Source organism: Oratosquilla oratoria, chromosome 30 (assembly GCF_046742065.1).
Source record: "Oratosquilla oratoria isolate Oo_2021 chromosome 30, ASM4674206v1, whole genome shotgun sequence".
Lineage (NCBI taxonomy): Eukaryota > Metazoa > Arthropoda > Malacostraca > Stomatopoda > Squillidae > Oratosquilla > Oratosquilla oratoria.
Window position 1 is genome coordinate 46,609,244 of NC_134806.1, and position 15,152 is coordinate 46,624,395.

At 39.6% G+C, this 15,152-nt stretch overlaps 1 protein-coding gene across 6 annotated transcripts in view; it reads right to left on the reverse strand.

The window, feature by feature from the left end:
- Positions 1-1,656: 1,656 nt before the first annotated feature.
- LOC143041149 (uncharacterized) overlaps positions 1,657-15,152 on the reverse strand; it is a 75,550-nt gene continuing 62,054 nt past the window's right edge. For 3 of the 6 annotated variants that reach the window (XM_076212951.1, XM_076212948.1, XM_076212950.1), the window contains exons 11-13: positions 9,025-9,393; positions 8,196-8,306; positions 1,657-3,254 (exon numbers count right to left, since the gene is read on the reverse strand). In XM_076212951.1, the coding sequence (XP_076069066.1) occupies positions 3,051-3,254; positions 8,196-8,306; positions 9,025-9,393 (684 nt within the window). In that variant the 3' untranslated portion in view covers positions 1,657-3,050. Of the gene's footprint in view, positions 3,255-7,200; positions 7,254-8,195; positions 8,307-9,024; positions 9,394-15,152 lie in introns of all 6 variants that reach the window. The other 3 variants (XM_076212949.1, XM_076212954.1, XM_076212953.1) reach the window with 3 other exon arrangements.

Here is a 15,152-nt window from a genome sequence, read left to right on the forward strand (position 1 = left end):
GCAATCCCCTAAAATTCTTTTCATTTTGCAATCTCATTGATCAGGTTTACCACACAGCCAAAATATTGATCACATTTATTTTTGTGCCTGCCTGTCTCAATATTGACCAATGATGGGGGGGACCTGCACATGGTGGTCCTGCCTCCCACATGCGTGGAGGAGGGATCTCCCTGCAACTGCAACTCATCTCCATATTCCATAAATACCTACATCTCCACCTAGAAGAGCAGCCTTGCAGGGTTGGCACTCACTCTATGGTTGGTCTCATCCCAAGATCTTCAACTTGACTCTTTCTTTCCTTAAATTGATCACATAGAGAATGCCGACATCTGGCGGCAACTGCTCCCTTCCAACTAGTGACACAGACCATACCCACACTAATACTACACAGACAACAGTCCAACATATCTTCCCAGTCGGATCTATGGGAGAGTCATTATTGCTGATTATTGTCGTCGAGTTGCTGGTTTCCAGTCAGTTGTATTCAAGGCAACAATCATTATTACTAACAAATATCAAATTGGCTTACTGAGAACATTCTTTTGAATAATGCATCAAGATATGATGTGTAAGTCAATAGTTTTTGTCTAAATATTTTTGGTTCTTTGTGATAGACAGCAAAGAGTTAGCTTCTGGGGATCTTAAATTAGGGCCCTCTTCATTTGCTGCCTTAGGCACTGCTCTTGCAGGAAGCCTTGGCATACTGTATACAAATATCTTTAATTTCAATATTATTCATTCCTGTAAGAATATTAATGACCCCCCAAAAAATCCTGTATCAAATGTTCCCCTCACATGTCTGACTAGGGATAAGGTCTTCAAACAAATCTATGCATATAACTTTCACAACAAATGAACTTGAATATATGAAATTAGATTAAAAAATACTACATATTCAAAGTAGAACTTTCCACAACCGATTCTGTGATAAAACAAAATTAGGATCTGCATTAGCATTCCAGCTGACCTTCACAAGCCATGTGGTCAAGTTTAAATACAACTTTTTCAATTTAACAAACCAAACTGTTGATTACGTCTTATGAAAAAATATAGGAACCAGAAGGATTACAAAAGGACAACTGAAAGCTTTGGCTTGGAAGAGTCAAAATGGGGTCTTGTTCTGGGGCCTCACATTTAAGCTCTAGTATTTAGCAAAACAAAACCTCTGACATGAATGCAAAGCTTTCCTTGACTTAATATTCAAAGGCATCATCAAGATTGTATTAAAATAAACTATACTAATTTCCTGTCTAGCCAAAACTGACATATCAACAGGTGATCACTATTTCTAGAAGCTCTATTTTCAATCAGGAACTCTGAAGATCTAGCATATTTTTATTTCCTGCTTTGCTGAAAATGACCTAAGGATGTCAGTACGCTCAAATTGGAATTTTTCAACATTTTACAAAAACTTAAGGAAAAATAATTTCAAGTATGCACAACCTATTGGTGAAGTAAGAGTATTTTATGGCATCTTTACTATTTTTGATTAATTTTTTTAAGTGTCTCGAGCGGCGATGTCCCTATTCAAAGTGAAATAGCGTAATACTAGATTTCTCTCTGACATTTACATTTGATGCTTTTCTTCATTATATCAAATTTTAAAAGGGTATATCGCACGTCTGCCAACATATACTGACAGTGAGATTTGAAGGCAAGAAATGAAAGTAACAATTCAGTGTGCATTGCTCAAGTGTTGCTAGTGACATTTCTCTCTCTCTCTCCTGTGTGGATCATTATATAACTAGGGACTGTGCTGAATGCTGGCAAGTGGTTCATCTCTGGTGAAACAAAACCCCAATATGAATCACATTCTTTCTGTCATGCCCTAGAGGTAATGCTCCGGTAAAAGTCAATCAAAATTTTGGGATAAAGTAATATGAATGTGAAAACTATCAATTAAAAGACACTGCACTTCATTTACAATATCTAATTTATCAGTTTTTATGCTTTTTTCATCTATATTGCTGATAGTTTTTCATATGGAGGGTCATAATTTTTGTTTTACCTTTGCTGCTCAATATCTTTAACAATATTTTTGTCACAATTATGCTAATAACTAAGAAACTTCTTTCTCTATATAAATTATTTTTTGCTTATAAAATATTCTTTTTTCTCAATCATCTTGTTGAATTATGTCTCCAAGGGTAAAACTATAGCTTTTAGCAATACAATTACACAAACTTTTTACAAAATTTGGGTATTCACAAAGAGAAGTCCACTATGGTGTAACTTTCAGACAAAGTAATACATTGAAAAGATAATCTTAATCAAAGCTCTTAGTTTTCTAAAAAAGTCATCAGATCACAATTTCTATTAGTTACTAAGATGAAAAATATAAGACATGAAATGATTCAACTTTTTTTCATTTTTCAATGGATTTCCACAAAAGTTGGCACAGATCATTTTACACTGTCTACAAAAAAAGTCTACCTTAATTATTTCTATATATGCATACTGACATCCTTAATGAACAAAACACGCCAATTGTTAACTCAAGCAAAACTTAAATTCTAGAAAAAGGAGTATGAGTTGGAAAGAAAAAAAGAAAAGGAGATTTACACAACATATCAAAACAGGTTAACAGTATCAACTGAGTTTAGCCTGTACATTTAAATGGAAATACAGGGCATGAAACCACAAACAACATCAACTATAGATCACAAGCTCAGAGGAATTGTGACCAATATTTGCACAGGCATGATTCCAGATCCTACATTTTAAAGTATACTGCAACAAGTTTAATAGAGCACAACAAAGACTTCATGTGCTGTAGCTGTAAGAATGGCAGTTCAGCCAGACAAACTGCCTATGGACTGTATGGAAAAATAAAAAAAAAATAAAAATACAAAAAAAAAAAAAAACTATAGAATAAAACTTTAGATACTGCAGCATGATGTCTCTTTTACATATTTTCCATGCTCTACTTTAATCATTTGATGACGTAATTTACCTCCACCACATTTAACAACACAATTTAACACATTTCTTTTGATGGACTACTAGGAAACAAACATGACTCTAAACATGAACTTGTGACCGTGCATGAGTTACTTAAAACTTTGCACTCTGTGGAGTCGGTTCAGATGGCCACCTAAAGTTGCTTGAACCTTTTTCAAAGAATCTTCCTCATCTAGTGAGAATGTAGCCTGCCGAACCAAGGGCTGCCCTGGCTTGGAAGAACTGATATCACATCTGGTCGTCTCCAAGTTTTCACTATGGTGGCTTGGCTGGAAGTTGGATGAGGTGCATGCCTGTGTATAAAATTCAACAAATCTTATTCACTAAAAAATACATCATCATAGGAAAAGTTATGCAAAGTGACGCTGCCAATACACCTGTGGAGAAAAGACAATCTTCATTATTCAATCAATCAATTAATGTGTTGTTTTTATTCTCTCTTACTAGATGCTTGTGTCCTCTAGGAAACTGGCCATGATTGCTTACAACAGAAGACAAGAGCAATGCAGTGCTTTTTACAGAACCGTGAAAATCTCAATATTATCTCTTTATTTCTGATACTCTTAGTTCAACATTAGATTTGTCTTTGCGCTCCTGAAATCTCCCATCTGGTAGGGACTGACCGTGTTCATGATAAATTCCAGCCACCCAACAGGATGAGAATAATGGCTGTTGTAGTTTCAAGTCACTTACCCAATGGATTTGACATATTCACATGGGGATTTACCATCTGATTGAAATTTACCCACAGCCTACCAAATGACCCAAACCCTCCACCTAACACCATCATCCCAAAACAATTTCTTACAATGGTGTGATCTTGCCTACAAAAATAGAGGCACCGGTGAAATGCAGATGACAAAATACAATACAAAATCTTTTCATGTGTAGGGACATTGTATAGAAGATAAGTGCAACTGTTGCATGTACCTCTAGCACAAAAGGGGACAACATTAATATCCTCATAGCATGCAACAGAAACAAGTTAAGCTCTTTCCTCCATTTCCTTTCATCACTTTAGAACAAGGACAAACTTAAACAAGGCCTCACTAAAATAAGATAACACATCTCAGAGTTTACAGCCCTTGTTAGCATGCATTCCCAAATGTCTATTTCTCATTACACTTTTTAATACACCAAGGCATTTACTTGCTTTTCTCAGTCTACATTCTAACTCCACCCCTACTCCTCCCTTTCCTGCCACATTCGCACCCAAGTATCTAAATCTATCCACTTCCTCCAGCCGCTCTCCCTTAATGCTCACTTCCAGTCTGGTGTCACTTTCACCCCTTGTACATCTCATCACCTTACTTTTACCCACATTTATCTTTAACTTTCTTCTTTCACACACTCTCCCAAACTCTGTCACCAACTTCCTCAGTCCCTCCTCTGATCCTGCTACAAGCGCAGTGTCGTCCGCAAACAACAGCTGGCTCACCTCCCACTTTTCTCCATTTTCTTTAACCATCTCCAACTACACCTAACAAGCTCCCTCTGAAACTACTACGCTCACACTTGTCCCCTTTTCCTTTGTAGAGTGGAACTATACAGGCACTCCAGTCCTCCAGCACTCTACCCTCTCTCTTACAAACATCAAATAACCTCACCAGCCAGTCCACCATCACTGTACCTCCTTTCTTTAGGCATTCTGCATGACATCCATCCAGACCAGGTGCCTTACCTGCTCTCATCATCTTAACAGCTGCCTTCACTTCATCCTTCCTTATTTCTCCTCCATTTTCCTCACTCCTCATGGACATTTTCTTAGCACTTCCCATTGCAACTGTCTTTCCCTCACTATCCTTCTTCAGTTAACAACTCCCTAAAATACTCTGCCCATCTTCCTCTTACTGCCTTCTCTTCCATTATCATCTCTCCATCTGCAACTTTTACTTTTTCTTCTCTACTTGATTCGCCTCCTCTTCCTCTCTTAATTTCTTTCCAAAACATCTTTTTATTACTTTCAAAAGTTTCTGTCACACTCTTACCCCATTTCACGTCTGCTCTCCTCTTTGCCTCCTTTACCTTGTGCTTTACTTCTCTTCTCTTTTCTTTGTACCTCTCGTATGACTCTCTCATCCAATTTTGTAACCAATCTGTCAAAGCTTGCTTCTTCTCTTTTGCAACTTTCTTTGTTTCCTCATCCCACCAATCACTACCCTTCCTTCTATTTCCTCTCATCCTTCTTATTCCACACACCATATTTGCACACTTTGTGATTCCCTCCTTGAACCATCCCCATTCCTCCTCCGCTCCTAATTCTACTCTATCCTTCACTCCATCCCACTCCTCTCTCAGCTTCTTGTACTCCTCCTTTTCCTTCTTATTTAAAGAGTTCACTCTAAGCACCTCCCTACCTTTTGTCCTTTTCCTCTTTCTCCATCTATCCTCCACTCTCAACTTACCTTCCCCTAAAAAATGATCTGATATTCCCCCACTCTCTCCCCTTTGAACATGTACATCCTTAACTCTTCCTATTATACTCCTATCTACCACTACATAGTCCATAAATGCTATCTTCCACCCTTCCATCCATCACCCTCTCCTATGTGTACTTATGCTTGACTTTCTTCCAAAACACAGTATTTGCTATCGACTCTCTAGACACATCACCATCAACTCTCCACTACAATTCTTTCCTGGAACTCCATATTTCCCAACTACTCCAATTGGTTCATTTCCTACCCTAGCATTAAGAACTCCCAATACTACTACATTGATGTTCCTCCCTAATCCCTCTATGCATTCATTTAAATCTATCCAAAAAGCCTCCCTTCTACACTCTTCTCACTACCAGGCCCATATACACTTACAAAAACCCACATCTCCTTTCCCAGTTTCACCTTCATCCACATTAACCTTGAAGAAACCTCCTTCCACTCCACTATACCTTTACTCTCTTCACTTACTAGTATAACCACCCCTTCTCTCCCTCACCCTCTCTTAACTCCTGAGACCCTCCCAACTACACTTCCAAACTCACACTCGCCATTCCCTCTCAACTTAGTTTCACTCAAAGCCAACACATCCATCTTTCTTCTCACAAACATATTACCTATCTCTTCCCTTTCACTCTCATCTGTACCACATCTACGCACATCAAAAGACCCAAACCTTAGGGTGCTAGTTGGAAAACTCCTGAGACCCTCTTATGCCTTTACTTTTTTTAGGAATGTCCCCGTAAAATACAACTTGGTAAATACATGTACGATACAACCACACCCCACTCTCCAGAGATACAAATCGCTTCTTTCGCAGATGACATAATTATATGCACACGTCTGGCTGCAGAGCTGCAGAAATAATACAACCATACCTTGATATGCTCAACCTCTGGTTCACTATAGACTTTAAATAGCCCCAACCATATCCACAGTGATATTTCTCACCAAATGGACAGCAAACAAATATGTTGTACCATGCCTCATAATCAATAACACACTCATACCACACACATCCACTCACCCAAGAGTCTTGGTGTAACATACAATACATCCATGTCATTCAAACAACATATCACAAACATAAAGACAAAATACACATCTAGACAACACAATTAAATGACTCACAGGTACAGCATTCAGACACAAAGATACCATTACAGTATACAAACAAAATATATGCTGAATTATGCAAGCCCTGCATAGGCCTCTAACCTCACTCAAACACACAACACCCTGCAAACTATACAAAACAAAGCCCAATAAATAATTACAGGGAGCACAAATACAACACCTACAGACCATCTTCACCATGAAATAAAAGTCTTTAAAGCCAAGGATCACCTTGACATGAACACAGCACACCCACTATACAACTAGGTAAATACATGGCAGACCACCCACACATGCCAAGAAACATCAAAACAAAACTCAAATACCTATATCACACACATATACTTTCTCCTCTTCCTCACAACCACAAGATACCCACCTCCACAAACATATCCATCATCACATTGCTCATGCTCTATCAACAGATTGAAAAACAACACACTATTGCATGCCAGACCCTCTGACATCCATCCTTCTGAATCATCTCCCCCTTGAGAGAATGGAGACCACCTGGCCAGCCACCATCCAGCCCTTCTAAGCTACCACAGATGAGATGAACACATTGCAGATATCTGTCCAAGATACTTCTCCACATACTATTCAACACATTATGTAAGACTGCATTGTACACAATCACACATGCCAACAACACAACATATATTCTATAAGGGATTTATGGGAAAACCTTGTTCCACCCATGGTGTTCCTCAGGGAGATGGGACTGCTCGGCCAGACAGCCTAGGGAACAACAACAACAATAACATTATCATCCCCCTTATACAGGAGGTAGCCAGCCAGCCAAGGCATGCACCTACCCCACCCCCCACTCCCATCCATCACCCTATTTGTTTCCTATTTACCTTAGCTCCTTGTGGATGATGGGTCAACCCTGTCCCCTACCCACTCCCCAGGTCAGAAGCAATGCAGCAAGGCACAGCACATCCATAGTAAAGCCCTACCATTTCATTTACATGGCAACCCTCCCTCCTCCTCTTATGCAAAAATAGAGAAGTTGAGGAGAAATCCCTTTGGGTTCATTTATATTCCACCCACTCACACCTACCTCACCTCTCCCATCCTTGCTCAACAGACATTCCCCTTTTACTAATCCCCCCCCCCCCATTTCACCCCATCTATCCATCTCATTCTTGGTCTTCCTCTCAAGTTCACTCCACCACTCCATACATTTAATGAAATAGTGCAGTTAAACCAGCTTTAGCTATTGGCCTCCTGTGGAAGTGCTGTGTCTCACTGCATTGGCTTCAATCATGTGACAGGGGAAAGACTCTTCCTCCAGAAGATGCTGGGGTGGGAGGGGTTTTAAATGGGTTTTGATAAGTATGTAGTCAGAGTGTACTTTGACTTGGCCACCCACCTTATAAGGGCGAAAGGGCTTTTAGCATGTATGTGTAGATATATCTAATCTGAACTTTAGAAAAAATCACTAGAATTAGCTCAAATTATGCCCAAATGAAAACTTTGGTGCATTACACATCTAACATTAAAATAGTAATCAAAAAATGTCACTAAAATTAAGCTCATACAGCATAAAGTAAAATAATAATCAGCCACTAGAAAACTGCAGCACAAATTCAAAAGATTTCCTTACAAATATTGATAGGAAGCCAGCCGATAGGGAAATCTAGATAAGCAGATATTAATGATCTGATATGAAAATACCTGAACACCTCCCACAAGAATTGGTTCCTCGTTTAAGAGCTGGTTTACTTTATGCTGGCGTCTCAAGTGGGAAGACAGTAATGAATTCAGCAACAATAAGTTCTCCAACCTCTGAAAAGTTATGATGAAAAATAAAAATCAAATATTTGTTCAGTGCTGATTTAACCTTAGCATAAGGAAAAAGGGACATATATAAAATGGGATAAGGTGCCTCATAAATGGCTTGGCCTACTATGGTAAATCCAAGTGTGGTAGTCATGTTAGAACTATAGGGAAGTAATCTGACTTTACAACAATTTGTGAGGTGGCTAGTATTCATTACAAACAAAGTTAAAAAAGAACAGTGATAGTGCTCAACGAACAAGTAATTTCAAATTGAAGTATGATTGAGGCACTTAAAAAGTACTAGAAAAAAGTAAACATGCACTCATCTCTACATTGCAAGACACATAAGAGGAAAGCACAATCATGTCTACATATGCTCATACTCACCCACATGCAAATTTGACACATTCTTACTACACCAAGGGGAACCTAAATGATTCAAGAGTTGAAAGGCACCTATCGTAACAGAACAATGAAAAGTAGTACACAGGGTATATCATTGTTGATTCAATCCTGTAGATCATGATTACGTGATTACTATATAATTATGAAATCTAAAAGTGGAAAGCTGGAGAAAACATAAATCCATCCAACAAATTCATTAATACATTATTATCACAATGAAAAGTACAGTAAAGAGTATTGAGTGCCAAGGAAGGGTTAATAATGACCTAATGAAGTTTCTTCATGAATGGTGTATAATATTTTGTCAACCAACACTTACCTCCTGGTCACTGGATGAGCGGGATATGCGACCGACTTCCTCATCTACACAGATGGGTTCAGCTGCCATTAAATCTTTTTCCTCTCTTTCTCTTCCTTCCAAATCCCTGTACAGGTCATCCTTGAGCTCTTCCTCAGCTTGCCACACGACATCCTCTCCTTCCTGCTTGATCAATGTTACTGTGTTTTGCCGAATCAACTTATCCTCAACTATCACAGTCCCCTCTTTTTCTTCCTGAGGTTCATCTGGACCACTAAGTGTTATTGTCCTCTGTCGCACCAAGGAACTTTGGTCAGAATCTTCAAGAATGCCATTTTCATTATTATTTTCAGCCCTTCTGTCTCTCTCTTTTCTCTGTTGCTTTTCTTCCTATGAATCAAAATGAAGTGGAAAATATGAAACAGGTGACAATATTCTATATACATTTACATACATGTCCTCATCAATCTTAAAAACAGCCTTCTCCCAAAGCTATTGTTGCAAGCTGAAATGAAAGACAAATTGTTATATTCAAGTACGTGTCAAATTGTTAGACTCATGAGCTGGTACCAATAGTCAACTTAAGGAAGTTTCTAACAATTCCACATAAATTTCTTCATCTCAACAATCTGCTATATATATCTTTCCTACGGACAAAATACATACATACATACATATACCAAGGCTTTTTCCCCCTTCCAAGGGAGGTAGCCAAAAAGGGAAAGGCATAAAAACACTCCCACCCATTTCATCCCTAAATACACTCCACACCCCTCCCACCCTTCCTCTCATCTGAGCACCTCCTGGATGACGGGTCATCCCTGCACCCTGCCCACCGCCCTGGGTCAGAAGCAGTGTCGCAAGACACAGTACATCCACAGCAAGGCCGCTTCATTTAATCGGCGACCCCCCCTTTCCGTCCCCCTTTGCATATAAGGCGAGGACGGGGAGAAATCCCTTCAGGCTGCGTCAAAATTAACTCACACATACTACCCCACCCCCCAACTCCCCTCCCTTTCCTCCTCATGCAGTCACATCATCATCCATATACAACCATTCTCCACTCACCTCTGTCTTCCGTCCTCTCCCTTCCTACCTCAACAGACATTCCCCTCTTCCCCAAAGCCCCCTTCACCCCATCCATCCACCTCATCCTAGGACGTCCCCTCATGTTCACTCCCTCCACATCTGCCTTCCATACCTCTTTTACTAGTCTTTCTTCACTCATTCTTTCCATGTGTCCAAACCATCCTAATATTCTTTCATCAACCCTATCTCCCAAATCCTTTTTCACCCCTGTTCTCCTCCTCACCTCCTCATTTCTCACTCTATCCAGCCTAGTAACCCCCACCATACTTCTCAGACACCTCATCTCAAACACATTCAAACTCCTTCTCTCTTCTTCTCTTATGTTCCACGTTTCTGCCCCATACACTGCTGTTGGCACAATCACTCCTTCATACAGTCTCCTCTTCGCATCCATTCCCAAATGTCTATTCCTCATTACACTCTTTAAACCACCAAGGCATTTACTCGCTTCTCTCAATCTACATTCTACCTCCACCTTCACTCCACCTTTTCCTGCTACACTTGCACCCAAGTATCTAAAACTATCCACTTCCTCCAGTCGCTCTCCCTTAATGTTCACTTCCAGTCTACTGCCACTTTCACCCCTTGTACATCTCATCACCTTACTTTTACCCATATTTATCTTTAGCTTTCTTCTATCACATACTCTCCCAAACTCTGCCACCAGCTTCCTCAATCCCTCCTCTGACCTACGGACAAAATAATGTACATAAATGATTTGGACAATGGGATTAATGGTGATGTTAGTAAGTTTGTGGACAACACTAAAACAGGATGTCTAATTAGGTCAGGAGATGATGCTAAGATTCTGTATGATGATCTTACCAAACTATTCACATGATCTGTGAAATGGCAAATGTGCTTCAACATCTCAAAGTGCAGTGTGTTAAACATAGGGCTACATAACCCCGAAAACAGATATAGCTTAGATTACACATCTTTAGAGAAAACTGAGTGTGAGACTTGGGAGTTCTAGGGAGGCCTGACCTTAACCCTAGAAAGGAATATGTCCCATTTTGAAATGTTACTGGAAAACCTGTATCCAATTGGCATCACTTGTGGGGAAAAAAAATTGAAACTTTGTCATACTGGAGAACAAAAATAAAATTTCTGGTACCTATACACGTATAAATGAATAATAATTAACTGAAATAAACATAATTGCCAGATAGCAATTTTTTTTGGACGCAAGTGACCGTGAAACTCAAAATCTCCTTAAGCATGTATCCAACTGGAAACTGTATTCCTTACTAGCGTTAAATCTGGGAAACATTGCATTAGTGCCAGGAATAAAGCCAACAGAGCATTAGGTTTCATTGCTAGAACAGTTACAAATACAAATACAGAGGTAAATATCAAACTCTATCTAATGTTAGTTTGACCCATCCTTGATTGACTATGTGGTACAGTTTTGGTCTCCATCTTATAGAATGGACATCAATTCACTAGAATCAGTACAGAGGAGAATGACCAAAATTATATGTGGGCTCAGAAATTTACCTTATGAAGAGAGGCTTAGGCACCTTAACTTACACTCTGGAAAGACACAGAGTGTGGGGTGATCTAATAGAGGTGTTCAAGTGGATCAAAGGCTTTAACAAGGGTGATACAAACAAGGTCATCATATTAAGATAACAGGGCAGGACTCATAGTAATGGATTTAAATTTGACAAATTTAGATTTAAGAAGGAAATAGGAAAGAATTGGTTTACTATAGGATGGTCAACAAATGGAATAGACTTAGTAACCATGTAGTGAATGCTGAAACTATCTGTTGTTTTAAGAAACGGTTAGCCAACTTTATGGATGGGGGTGATGACAGGTGGTAATGAACATGGAACTGCCTAGTGTAGGCCTTCTGATCTCTTGCAGTCTTCTTCATGTTCATACACCCTCACCTCCAACCATTGCTGTGACCTCAACTTGCTGGCACCCAATCTGGTACCTAGATCTATCAACTTCACTATTTTCCGCCATTTCTTTCTTTTTTCACCCAAGGAGAGTTGTCAAACAATGACTGCCCCCCTCATCCTCCTACCTGTCAGATCTTAAAAGGAAGTGACTACTTCCCTACTCAACAGACACTCACTTTTTGCTCAAAGCCCCTTTCATCCCCATTCATCTCATTTTTGGGTGTCACCTCAAGTTGACTATCTACCTCTGCTCTCCAAACTCTTTCTGCTGAACTTTCTTCACTCATTCATTCCATATGTCCAAACTATCCCATTGATTTTTCATCAGCCCTATCTGCCAGCTCCTTTCAACCCCTGCTCTCATCATTTCTCACTCTATCCATCCTTGTAACCCCGACCAAACTTCTCTGACACTTAATTTCAAACATATTTAAACTTTTCCATTTTGTCTCTTAAATTCATCAACATCAAAAGTGACAAAATTTTCACACTGAATGAGAACCTGACAAGAAATAATGGTCTCACACTGTCAGGAAATAGATTTAATTTGGAAGTGGGTAGAAACAACTTTGCCAACTGTGTAGTTAATGAATGGAATAAACTTCCTGCAGAGGCAGTGTAACATAGTTCAGTTCAAAGCTTTAAGATTAGATAAACACCTAAGCAAGATGCTGTAATGCCTTCCATTTATTTTACATTATTCATTTGTTTGTTTGATATTATTTGTCTATTATTTCCTTGATTATCATTTACTATTATCTATCTGTAAATTTATTATTTAACTTTACAACCCGTGTAAGGGGAAAAAGCCTTTGGTATATGTATGTATCTATGTACCTATTTATTTACCCTGTCTGGGGTATTGGCTGCATGTTGTTATGGCAAAGTAGCATCATTTTGTCTGTGATAGAGGAGGGCTTTGTTCACAGAGAAATGATGAAACTTTTATTTTACTACTACTGTCCCTCTGTTATGCTGTCCCCCAATCCCTTGTTGCTTTCCTGTACCATTTCTCTGAATTTCATTTCCTTGTTTTGCCTACCCTGTGGTGAGGGGAAAAGAATACTGTCACCAAGTATTTCCACTTGGATCGTAAGAGGTGAGAAAAAAGGGACAGGGATTGGGACCAGGCATCCTTCATCCTGTAGCCCCACAGGGGACATTCCTAAAAAAAAGTAAAGGCATAAGAGGGTCTAGGAGTTTTCCAACCAGCACCCTAAGGTTTGGGTCTTTTAATGTGTGTAGATGTGGTACAGATGAGAGTAAAAGGGAAGAGATAGGTAGTATGTTTGTGAGAAGAAAGATGGATGTGTTGGCTTTGAGTGAAAGTAAAATTGAAAGGGAAGGGCGAGTGTGAGTTTGGGAGTGTAATTGGGAGGTTCTCAGGAGTGAAGAGAGGGTGAGGGAGAGAAGGGGTGGCTATGCTAATAAGTGAAGAAATAGGTAAGGGTGTAGGTGAGTGGAAGGAGGTTTCTTCAAAATTAATGTTGATGAAGGTAAAACTGGGAAAGGAAATGTGTGTTATTGTAAGTACATAAGGGCCTGGTAATGAGAACAGTGTAGAGGAAAAGAAGGCTTTTTGGATGGATTTAAACAAGTGCATAGAGGGATTAGGGAGGAATGTCAATGTAGTAGTATTGGGAGACCTTAATGCTATGGTGGGAAATGAACCTATAGACGGAGTGGTTGGGACATGTGGAGTTCCAGGAAAGAATCGTAGTGGAGAGCTGATGGTGGAGATGTGTCTAGAAAGAGAGTTGATGATAGCAAATACAGTGTTTCAGAAGAAAGTCAAGCATAAGTACACATGGGAGAGGGTGGTGGATGGAAGGGTGGTAGATAGGGCATTAATGGACAATGTAGTGGTAGATAGGAGTATAATAGGAAGAGTTAAAGATGTACATGTGCTAAGGGGAGAGTCGGGGAATATTAGATTATTTTTTGGTGGAAGGTAAGTTGAGAGTGGAGGATAGATGGAGAAAGAGGAAAAGGACAAAAGGAAGGGAGGTGCTTAGAGTGAACTCTTTAAATGAAAAGGAAAAGGAGAAGGAGTACAAGAAGAAGCTGAGAGAAGAGTGGGAGGGAGTGAAGGATAGAGTAGAGCTAGGAATGGGGATGGTTCAACGAGGGAGTCACAAAGTGTGCAAAGATGGTGTGTGGAACAAAAAGGACATGAGGAAATAGAAGGAAGGGTAGTGAATGGTGGGATGAGGAAACAAAGAAGGTTGTAGAAGATGAGAAGTGAGCTTTCACAGATTGGTTACAAAATAGGATGACGTAGTCATATGAGAGGTACAAAGAATAGAGAAGTAAAGCACAAGGTAAAGGAGGCAAAGAGGAGAGCAGATGTGAAATGGGGTAAGAGTATGACAGACACTTTTAAAAGTAATAAAAAGATGTTTTGGAAAGAAATTAAGAGAGGAAGAGGAGGCGAATCAAGTAGAGAAGAAAAGGTAAAAGTTGCAGATGGAAAGATGATAATGGAAGAGACGGCAGTGAAAGGAAGATGGGCAGAGTATTCTAGTGAGTTGTTAAATGTGAAGGAGGATAGGGAGGAAAAGGTAGTTGCAGTGGGAAGTGCTAAGAAAATGACCATGATGAGTGAAGAAAATGGAGGAGAAACAAGGAAGGATGAAGTGAAGGCAGTTGTTGAAATGATGAGAGCAGGTAAGGCACCTCGTCTAGATGGATGTCATGCAGAATATGTGAAAAAAGGAGGTACAGTGATGGTGAATAGGCTGGTGAGGTTGTTTAATGTTTGCTGGAGAGAGGGTAGAGTTCCCGAGGACTGGAAGAGTGACCGCATAGTTCCACTCTACAAGGGAAAAGGGGACAAGTGTGAGTGTAGTAGTTTCAGAGGGATTAGCTTGTTAAGTGTAATTGGGAAGGCTTAGGGGGAGGATCTTGATTGAGAGGATTAGGAGAGGAACAATGTGGATTTAGGACAGGTAGAGGTTGCGTAAATCAGATTTTTGTGGTAAGACAAGATATGTGAGAAAGCTATAGGAAAAGGTAAGGATGTTTTGGGCTTTTGTGGATCTGGAAAAGGCTTATGACAGGGTAGACAGGAAGGCACTGTGGGAGGTTTTGCAGGTATATGGGATAGGAGGAAAGATTTTAGGAGCTGTCAAGAGTTTTTACAAGAGT